This window comes from Protobothrops mucrosquamatus, unplaced genomic scaffold, assembly GCF_001527695.2.
Source record: "Protobothrops mucrosquamatus isolate PMUCROS unplaced genomic scaffold, P.Mucros_1.0 scaffold1301, whole genome shotgun sequence".
Taxonomy (NCBI): Eukaryota; Metazoa; Chordata; class Lepidosauria; order Squamata; family Viperidae; genus Protobothrops; species Protobothrops mucrosquamatus.
The window spans coordinates 368,985-380,440 of record NW_015387502.1 but is presented as its reverse complement, the minus strand read 5'-3'; the positions used below and the strand labels follow the sequence as shown (position 1 = coordinate 380,440).

The 11,456-nt window shown below is 34.7% G+C and overlaps 1 protein-coding gene across 1 annotated transcript in view; it reads right to left on the bottom strand.

Annotated features, from left to right (window-relative positions):
• Positions 1-3,566: 3,566 nt before the first annotated feature.
• Positions 3,567-11,456, bottom strand: part of LOC107292234 (neuroligin-4, X-linked) — a 36,479-nt gene continuing 28,589 nt past the window's right edge. The window contains exon 5 of the mRNA XM_015821308.1: positions 3,567-4,991. Coding sequence (XP_015676794.1) covers positions 4,148-4,991 — 844 coding nt within the window. The 3' untranslated portion in view covers positions 3,567-4,147. The remainder of the gene's footprint in view (positions 4,992-11,456) is intronic.

Here is an 11,456-nt window from a genome sequence, read left to right as displayed (position 1 = left end):
CACTGTAAAATTTGGGTAAGAAATAAATTGGTGTAAAATTATCACTACTCGTACATTTGATTAGATGTGTATTTTTTTTAAAAAAATGCCTCATAACTTGTTAATTAATCAGCCTGAAAATGAATATTGAGAATGAAAGTACTTTCCTAAACATGCGGACAAGCCACACATTCACACATACTATGTTGTGAGTTGCACAGGAACAAAATACAGTATGTAATATGTGTACCTCTGACCCAGAGATTTACCTCTGAAGATTACAGACATACACAGCAAACACACACACACACACACACACAATCCATAGAAAAAAATCAGAATTTCCAAAATAAGTTTTTACAGTTAATCATTATTAAATTAATAATTCATAATTCAATGAAATAGTTTTCTGATTGCTTCATTTAGGTCCAGTTGTGCTCTCAAAAGGAAAGAAAGTTTCAGCCATATTTTATATTTCCTATATGCTTTTCTAAGAAATAATATTTAGTATCATTTTTCCATACATTATAGTACTTATTGAATATCCAATTTTGTAGACATAGTTATATATGCAGCAAATGATCAATTTATGAACTATGGAACTCTGTCTGAAATTAGTTTGTTATATGAAGTCTCATGGCTTTTAGAAAGACAGGATAGTTCTTCTATAGGATCTTATTATACCTCTACACTAGAACACATTCTTTACATGTGATCTTTGAGGTTTTTCGGTAGGATTGGTGAAGAGTGTTGAAATCATGGAACTGATAATGGAGTAGAAAGAAACCAGCTGGTATATGGTTTTCATATATTTATATAAAGTTGCATATTATATCCTGGCAATTAAATATCAGAAACAAGACTAAGAAAGTTATTGGTTCAAGAGATTCAAGAAGTTTTCATTTGAATTAATAATTATGCTTAATTGTAAGGTCATTGCTACCTTAACCTGGTGAGGGCTAACATTCTGGTTAACAAATATTTAATATCCCTTTTCACATTACAGACTGTAACTAAGGAAAATAATAAAATTCATGAGTAATTATAGATAGTATTTGTTGTGTTCAGTGGTTTGAATGTCAGTAACTGGCATTCCATAAAGTTTTCTGCAAACTCTTAGCAAGATACAGTAGATTACATTATTTATCTATATCTTTGGCTTTAGTATTTATCTTTATCATTTCAACCCTTTAAAGTATTGACAAGGCTCATTATGGACTACATATCGCATGCATATGCTCACATACATGTGCACGCTCACACAGAGATTTTCAAAATTATGGCTTTAAAAAAATGATAAACACGTAATTCTTTGCACAAAGCATTAGAAAATACTGTGATATTTTATTATTAAAAATGCTGCTGAAAAGTTTATACATATGTGTCCAGCCATATATATTTCTGTCCTTACTTAAGCCAAAAACCAAAAACCAAAAAAATGAAGAAATAATAACAAAAGAAACCCTGCATGCCTCTTAAGGTCAAGAAGAAAAGTCTGGGATTTTTTTTTCTTTTCTTTAAAGTATCCTTTGTTGTTATTATACAATTCTTTGAAGAGACTAAAAATTTCCATTTATAAATCATACATCTGTCCTAATGTATTAAATTATTAAAGTGACAACATCTTCATTGATTTTTAAAAGCTAAAATCATTCACTCACAGAAATGGTTTTACCCAAATGTCACAAGCCTGACGCAGTATTGTACATATTGCTAGCAGAAAACAACTGGAAGTACTAAACAAATACCATAATTCACATAACAAACATATTCATCTGAATAAGATGCCCTCATTTTCCTTATTATTCCCCACTGAGTCATGAAGAAAATGTTATGTTTTAGTCATGATGGCAAAGATCCAGCTTTAGATAGCCAGTGTTACAAAGTGGTTAAGATACTGGGCAAGGATTGAGAAGGCCCAACTTATAGTCCACCTTTAGCTAGGAAAGCTCACTAGGTAACTTTATGCCAATACCTACTTTTAAGACCAATCAATTTCACAGGGTTGTTTTCATGGGGAAAAACTGGAGGAGGCAATGTTATGTATGCCACGAGCTCCTAGAGGAAAAGTGAAATATAAAACTAACAAAATAAATACATTAGAATTACATTAAAATAATTGAGTTCCTTTGACTATTGGGTAAAAATTGGAACTGTTAAAATTTTACCTGGAAGGAAAAGGAAAGTATGTACTAATTTCATTTTCTAAGATGGAGGATTATGTTAACAATTTTATTAGGTCTCCAGCTGTTGTTTTCTACTCTAGGAAGTTGTTTTCTCTCTCAGAAACAGCATGAAGCTGTACATATATTCTATACTCCATACCCAGCAAAACATCAAGATAACTATAAGTTAGAATAGCTCAAACTATCTATTTTAAAGCAGAAGGCATCCTGTGTTACATTATGTGACAACATATCACATATACCATATATTTATTATTACAAAGATGATAGCATAGCAGTATTGTGCCTTCCACAATAAAAGAGAACAAAATAGAATGTACACCCCAGGAAAGATGTGATCTTGTGCAGAACAACTCTGTTCAAATATCTTTGGTTTCCACCTTTATAAACCATTTGTTACTCATTAATAACAATTTCTATTTTTATAATGTCTGATTTATTTTGTTGATTTTCTTTAGAATTGTTTTTCAACTCTATACAGAGATGTTGACATATTGTTGGAACAGCTGCATTTCACATCACACTTCCCTGTGTTTGTAGATGATGTGAATAATATTTTCTTATAGAATTAATAATGATGAATTATTAAATGATTCAACTTCTTTAAGGCAACTCACCCATATACACTTGTTTTCCTTGATATCAAACTTAAGCTTGATTAAAATGAGTCAAACGTTTTAGCTACTGATCCAGCAAGAACTCCCTTCTTAATGAATGGGAAAATAATATCGCCCTTTGTCTAACTTGTGTAGTCTCCCTGTTCAACATACAGTAGCTATATCAATTTCCCTTCTTTGCATAACCTTTTCTGCCATCTGCTAGGGCAGGCAGAATCTTTTTTTAAAAAATTGCTTTAGAAAGTAGGCTGTCTGAAAGAAGCAAAGGTTCATGGCACATAGGATACCAAGAACAGGATTCCTAGATCAACTGAACAAGCTTGTTGAAATTCTTCCAATTTGTCCCTGTGTTGCAATATAATAGAGGCTAACACAGAGAGGAAAGAAAATGGTAGGATGGGGGGGGGGGAGAACCTTTTTTCTTTTAAGGGAGGAAAAATAAAATCCTGCTTCCTATCTTCAGATGCCTTAACATACATCTATTTGACCTGTAAAGGAAAATCTAGTAGGCCACACAGTCATCTGTGTGCTTTGTATGATACAACATGTTTTCCCAGAAATGAAACATTAGGAAAAATCTTTCCTGTTTGGATCATCAGTAGTAATTAAGAACACCCTCATTTAGGTCTGGGAGGAAACATAGATGGTATGATTAATGCTTATACACAGACATCACAACTGAAAGCACAATTTTTCTAAAAGCTTTTTTCAAACTGAAAACATCAATAAAAGCTTCTTTTTTAAAACTCACAGCTATGTACATTTTTTGTTTTACAAAGTTCCTTAAATATAGTTCAGGCTGGCAAGTCTTCTCTTGCACAGAACTATACATATTTACTGCATAGTCAGTCCTATTTTTTAATAATAATAAAATCTTATTTCCCCATTCTGGATTACAGCTTCTTAGGATGGGTAAAAGCCCATGATGATATTTTTGTATAACAAGGGCCATTCATGATATGGCACATATAGAACATCTTTTTTTAAATTTTATTTATTCAAAGAAAAGAAGAAGAAGAAACCTATACAGTCACTGGCTCTGTGTTTGAAAAGTTCTGTTTCGGTTTGTTACACTCAATATATATCCTTTTCTAGGAGACTTTCTTCAGGCCTCAACTCTTATTTTCAATCAAAGTGGTTGAGATATTAAAGCGGAATTCTAATAGCAATGTACACATTTCACATTTCACAGGGTTTAGGAGGGTGATCTTTCTTGATATAAGTGTTCCTTTGGAAAGGATCTGAAGAAAATTATGACAGTTCTGCTCTTTCACCTTTTAACTTTTCATTTTCACAAATTGCTTGATGGAGAATATGAATTTTTCCCCTTTTTCTTATGGTTAATCTTCTGGGTGAATGACAGAGCTATACTCTAGTGGTGGAATGTCCATGAGGCAAATTAGTACTGTTCTGTCCTCCACTGAAAGTGTTGAAAGTATGCAAAGGTTGCATTCCTGTTAATGTATTTGGAATCATGGTTATGGTGTTGGGTGTCATGAGTGGAATATCATCTGGAGATCTTCTAAGAGTCAGGGTGTAATCAGGTGGACAGGTGAGTCTCAGGGTATCATGAGCTTGTAGTGACTCACAGTCATGATCATGCTCAAGCTGTTTCATCTGCAGTGACATAATTTCTTCATTCTGTATATGGGCAATATCATTGGTTGTGTTCCTTTGGGGACTGGGGCGTCTGTGTGTCTCATGACGTCGCTTGTCTTTCTTATAGTACAAGGCTGCAAATGCCAAAATGTTGAGGAATAATAATGATGCTCCTACTGCAATAGTAACACTTAGTTCTGTAGAATAATCTCTCTTGTTTTCTATCAGGACACTTGTATCCTCTGGAGAGGTTTTCTGGGTGTCTTTTGAATGCTTTGGATTGTTGCTTGATGTCATTAATGGGCGTTTGGTGGTAAACTTTCCAGGAGAACGTCGGGTAACATAAGGGAACGATGTCATATCAGGCGGTGGCACCTTAGTTGTAGTGGAAACATACTGAAATATTTCATTCAAATTGTGCAAGTGTGGTACAAGTTCTAACCAGAAAGCAACTTTTGTTGCTCGGTAGTGATCTCGAACTCTGGGTTTCAAACCAATGTGCAAATAAAGTTGGTCTTTTGGGTTGTATTTAGACCAGGCAACTTCTTCAAAGCGATTAGGCTTTGTATGGATGAATTTTGTATCTTGAGGAACAGGCTGGTTTGGATCCCTAAAAGTATACAAAAAGTAATATTAAAAACAATCAACTTACATATTCAAATATATTACAAGAGCTAAAGTCAATTTCCTTATAGTCTTTACTTGATGATATTTTGAATTTCAAGGTTCTGATTAATACAGCATAGTCTGTTTAGATTAGAATAATTGCCAAAAATATATGCTCTGGATAGAGTTTACAATACTTGCAAAACAAATAGTATATTTGCTTAACATATGAAAGCAATACTTTAAGAGAAAGAAAGAAAGAAAGAAAGAAAGAAAGAAAGAGAAAGAAAGAAAGAAAGAAAGAAAGAAAGAAAGAAAGAAAGAAAGAAAGAAAGAAAGAAAGAAAGAAAGAAAGAAAGAAAGAAAGAAAGAAAGGCAACTTCCAGGGATTTTCAATAATAGCTCACAAATGCAGATTTCAATAATGGGCATGGACACAGGCATCCAGAAAATGGGTAAAGTGTCAGGTGCGAAAGACCAGATCTACATGTGAAGGTTCAATTAAACTGATTTATTGCTAAAAGCCTATGCACCTGCTTAGAGTTAGATAAGGGTCAACAACACTCAAGAGGAATTGGACTTAGTTTTTTTATGGGTATGTAGGGATTCTAGGCTGTTTCCCCCTTTCACTCCACTCCAGGATTTGTCATCCCTTTTCCTACATAAAGGGATGAACTATGAATTGTATTATCGCTGAACAAACTTCATGACTTGGCAACTTGAATCTGATTTGGGATGCTAGTATGAAAAGGAGCTATTTCATGATGTTAGGTGGTATGTTTCCTCAAAATTCTCTTTCTTTCTTATTATCCTATTACAATCTAACAGATTCTCAATTGCCCACATAAACCAAATTAAAAATATGTTTATAAATAACCGTAAAACACATACTATCAAAGAGGTATCATGATTTAAAAGCTCTCTAAAAGAGCCCAGTTTCTAATGTATTCCAGAAGGTGGCATATCTACCTCCTCATGCAAGAGGCCATTCCAAAGGGTCACAACTGCCACTGAAAAATATTACTTCTGAATGTTAACTCTCCATGACCTCTTGAAAGTGGAGAACTGTCTGTCGTTTCTCCTAACATGATTGAAACAGGTGGGCCAGTGGGAGATGCAGCTCTCTAGATAGCTTGGCACTAAGCCATAAAGCATTAACATTAGAACCTTAAATTTTACTTAGAAGCTAACAGACAGTTAATGCACTGCTCAGAGAACAGATATAATATGCTCCCAACAATAACTACTGATAAGTATCCAGTAATTGCATTCTGTACTAAATGAAGCTTCAAGTAAGTTTTCAAAGATAAACTCATTCAGTATCATGATCGCTTACATCAGCTACCTATGAACATAGAAATCTTTTTTTTTTAAAAAAAAAGGCTAAAAATGTCAAATCTTGAAAGTTGTAATTACAGTGTTGGGTATCTCTGTAAAAACTAACAATTTTGAAATAAAGAACATTAAAGGTTTTGAGAATATAATGGAATTTTTCTCTATCATCTCTATACATGCAATACACTCATTTCCTTGCCATAGGAAAACTGGTCCACCCCATGGAGTTTCATTTTAATTACTGAGGGCTGTTAAGGCAAATCATTATAAATATCAAGCCTTTATTTTGAAACAGCAGTAATTTGTATTAATGGCTACTGAAACAGAACATGTTTCCAATGTCAATAATTAGATCTGCAAGTATAATTTACCAACTATAAAAGCTACAACTATATTCCTACAACAAATTGTTTCAAGCAAAGATATCAGACTTGCTATAATGCAGATCACCATCTATATAAATATAACTTCATCTGAAATTATTCAGGCTACATTCTACATTTCCCATTCAGTTACCCTTCTAAAATTTGATTGTGAATTGTAGATATCTGTATTAGATCACATTCTACCTTCTGATCTGGCCAATTATGGACTATCAACTCACTCTCTACTTTAATTGGATCCAGTAAAAAGTATGGAGGATGTGATGTAAAAGTGCTTAGTTTACATATACAAAAACAGTTCTAAGAAACTTTGATGGAATATTCTTATACCATCCTAAATATTTTTACAATGGTCTCTCTGCTTAGTATAGAAGGGTTTTCTATTCTATTCTATTCTATTCTAATTCTATTCTATTCTATTCTATTCTATTCATTGTTTCAAGTTCCTTTCTTTGATTTCCATGTTTTAACTATACACAATAAATAAAGAAATGGCATCTATATACCAACCTACAATCTACCAAACACACACACACACACACACATGCACATTTTGCTTTATACAAAAATAGTCATGGATTTGGCATTTTGATTAATCCCTAGAATTTAATTCAGCTTCAGATGGACAAAATGGCTCTTGCTCAAAGCAAATTCTTCCTCTAAGAGAGAAAGACAAAGAACTGGTACAAATAGGTGGGCCAAAATGTAAAGATAACAAAACACTCCTTCTGATACCAAAGTTTCCCTTCTCAATGGTAAATTGAATGCATTATGTCTTGCAAGAGGATATGGAACCTGATTAATATTTTTCACAAATAAGAATCATCTATTAATCATGTGTAGCCAAAAAAGAGATTATAATAGAATTTTTCATTTTGAATGGAAATTCTCATTATTATTTCCGCAGGTAGTACCACCTAATCAACCTTGTTTGGTTCTGAAGCTAAGAAGATAAGGCTTTGTACTTGGAATTAGGAAATCACAAGGAAATTGCAGACAATTAAAAAAAAAACTTCTAAAAAAGCAATTCCTCTTCTGTTGCCCCCCAAAATTGCATGATGTGTTCCTCTTAAAGAAATATTTTATCATTTATTATGTGTTCTTTCATCCATGAAATGAATACAAGGGAAATGGTGAGAAAAAAAAACCTGATTGTCTCATAACTGAATACATTACAAGTACATTTTCAAAGGGTTATATTTGGGCCGGATAGGTATAGCATCAACATTTTCCAATTCTAAATTAAGTGATTAACATTATTTAATTAACTTAGCCAGAGGAAACAGTCCATTCTAAGTTTTGTCCAACTTTGTATAAATTTAGAAAATAAAATATTTCTATCTTTTCTGCAAATACAGGAAGGAATATTTCAACTTCAATTTGTGGCTCTATCATTGTTAGGGCTGTCTTGAAAGTACTTACATTGGGTTTTCCCCATCTCATTTACTTAAGAAGAAGCTTGTAATAGGAACTGAAAATGCATTTTGGGAAACAAAATTAAAACTCCTAGTATGTTTGAATAATTTCTCTTAGATACACACTGCTGTCAGTTTTAGTTACAAGTTGAGTAAAAGAGGTGAAAGGAAAACAGTAAAAGTTCTCTTGCTAAGTTCTACATAAATTGAAGAAAAGTCCATGAAGTGGATCAGTGGGATTTATTATGCTGTCCTTTTATTAGCCACAGTAACAATAATTTCATCCTGTTTCTGAAGAAAATATGAAAGCAAAATAATTTTTATAAAATACTAAACTGTTGCTGAGGCAACAATTACAGATTCTTCTTCACAATTGGACAAATAGGTGCACTGCAACTATTGTGCTCAGCATTCTGTCTTCTGTTATAAGCTTTATTATTTTTTCCTCTGTTTTCTTTTGACATATGAATGTTTTTTCAATAAGGCGTTAAGATGCATATTGTATTACAGTGAATTGCATTGAGCATTCTTTCTCTCTTCTGTATATGTAAAATGTACCTGTGGTTTGAAATATCAATAACTACTATAAAATTCTCCCAAGGTATTTTTATTGTTTACTACTGTTAAAACTATAATTTAATCTTAGTAATATTTTATATTAACCTAGTAAAATTTTCCTTTTAAATAAGATCTCCTAGTATTCAAAAATTATTCATCATGCTTACATCTGAGTTACTCACGACAAGTAGTGTCCTCAACTTGCGACAGTTTATTTAGTGATCATTCGTAGTTACAAAAGCACTGTAAAAACTGACTTATGACTGTTTTTCTCACTTACGACTGTTGTAGCATTCCTATGGTCACATGATCAAAATTCAGATGCTTGGCGACTGACTCATATTTATGATGGCTTCAGTGTCCCAGGGGTCATGTGATCACCTTTTTGTGACATCTGACAAACAAAGTCAATTGGGGAAGCCAGATTCACTTAATCATGTAACTAACTTAACAACTGCAATGATTCATTTGACAACTGTGGCAAGAAATATCCTAAAATGAGGCAAAATTCACTTAACAAATGTCTTGCTTAGCAACAGAAATCTGGGGCTCAGTTATGATCATAGGTTGAGGACTACCTTTATAGGACAATTCATTTAATCTATGTATTTTGCTTTAAAATATGCAAATTGTGTATACAGTATGTTTCTAAAGAAAGTATTCTATTTCTTTTGGAAAAAGAGTCACTTTGTTCTAATTCAAGTAAGTATATATATTTTACAAGCATAGTTGGTATCCATCCTCTGCTAGGTGGAAGCACCCAGTCAAATTCAGAAGATTCTGAAAAAAATCTAATATCTACCTGATATGCTTCAAGATGGCAGCAACAGAGGAAGTATGGTTATATTGTGGAGAGAAAAGTTGCTATTAAACTAAGACAAAACAGTAGGAGGAGAGGTGGAGAAAGAAAGATAAGTCATAGAAAAAGAAAAAAAAAGACTGGAGAAGGGAAAAGGAGAGGAAAGATTGGAGAAATCAGGAGGAAAACACCAACAAGGGCAGTGGCCTACAGTGAACCTTGCCTGCTGAGAGGCCCAGCTGCACCCAAGAGGCCTACCTAAGTGACCAGAGGCCCATAGAAATGAATGAGGTGAGTGGAGAAGCAAACTGACTGTGGGCAGCAGAATGAACTGGCAGAGAACTAAGAGGCGAGGCAATGAGAGACTGGGGCCAGCTGCAGAGCTGAGAGGAGAATCAGATGTGGGGTGGAGAGGAGAACCAATTGAGGGAAGCTCAGAGGCCAGCAGAGAAGAGAAAGAGGCAAGCCAGTGAAATAGCAGAGCAGAGAGGAGAGCCAGCTATGGAGAGGAGAGGCGAGCTTACTGTGCACCATTTTGGCAGTCCTGTTTGCTGGAGGAAGCCGAACACCAGCATGGCAAACCAGCAAACAGGAGCCACATGGCTGCAGAGCAAAGAGAAGTAGAAGTGTAGCAGGGAAGAGAGCCAGCATCAAGGAGTAGCACAGTGAATTACAGCCTGAGAGGGCAGCATGGAAAGCGTTGGTGGAGCAACGGAGAATCGGAGTCTGTTGTTGGTGCAGACTGGTGTCTGTGAACGGCAACAGAACAGCATGGCAGACCAACAGTTGAGGTGGGGGCGCAGCACTGAGAAAAGCAGGCAGAGCTGAATAGCTGGTAGTGGCAGATGAAAACAAGTAGGAAGAGAGGCTAAAAAAAAATACAGAACACAAGGCAAAAAAATAAAAGCTGAGTAAAAAATAGCAAGCACAGAACATATAAAGGTACAGAAGAAAGGGATAAATAAAGCTCACAAGAAGGCAGGGAGGAAAGGGATAATTATAGAACATTCCAGGACAGGACAAGAAAGAACTTGACATCTAAGCCCCACTCAACACTGAAAATTTTAAAATTTGACATTTTAAATAAACTGCTAGAACTTTACATTTTAAAACTAGACATTTTTCCCCAAATTTTTAAATTTTTAAATGATCTGTTAGAATATCAAATCTCTAAACTGGACATTTTTCCCTTTTAAAATTTTGTGGTAAACCCTCTAAACTCCATTTTTATTTTATTTTCACTTTCATTTTATTCTCATTTTCATTTTTTTAATCCACTCATGAAAAAAGGAACTGATGCTATTGTGATCTGCAAAACATGTTCCATGTATATGCTTATGCCCATAGAAGATCCAAACTAGGCAAGAAAAACCAAATGTACAGGTATAGTATAGGGGGTACCTTGCTCAATAGTAGTGACTGTGAGAGGGATCTCAGAGTCCTGGTGGACAATCACTTAAATATGAGCCAGCAGTGTGCTGCAGTTGCCAAAAAAGCCAACTCAGTGCTGGGCTGCATTAACAAAGGGATAGAATCAAGATCATGTGAAGTATTAATACCACTTTACAATGCCTTGGTAAGGCCACACTTGGAATACTGCATCCAGTTTTGGTCACCGCAATGTAAAAAAGATGTTGAGACTCTAGAAAGAGTACAGAGAAGAGCAACAAAGATGATTAGGGGACTGGAGGCTAAAACATATGAGGAACGGTTGCTGGAATTGGGTATGTCTAGTTTAATGAAGAGAAGGACGAGGGGGGACATGATAGCAGTGTTCCGTTATCTCAGGGGCTGCCACAAAGAAGAGGGAGTCAAGCTATTCTCCAAAGTGCCTGAGGGCAGGACAAGAAGCAACGGATGGAAACTAATCAAGGAGAGAAGCAACCTAGAACTAAGGAGAAACTTCCTGACAGTTAGAACAATTAACCAATGGAACAACCTGCCTCCAGAAGCGGTGAATGCTCCAACACTGGAAGTTT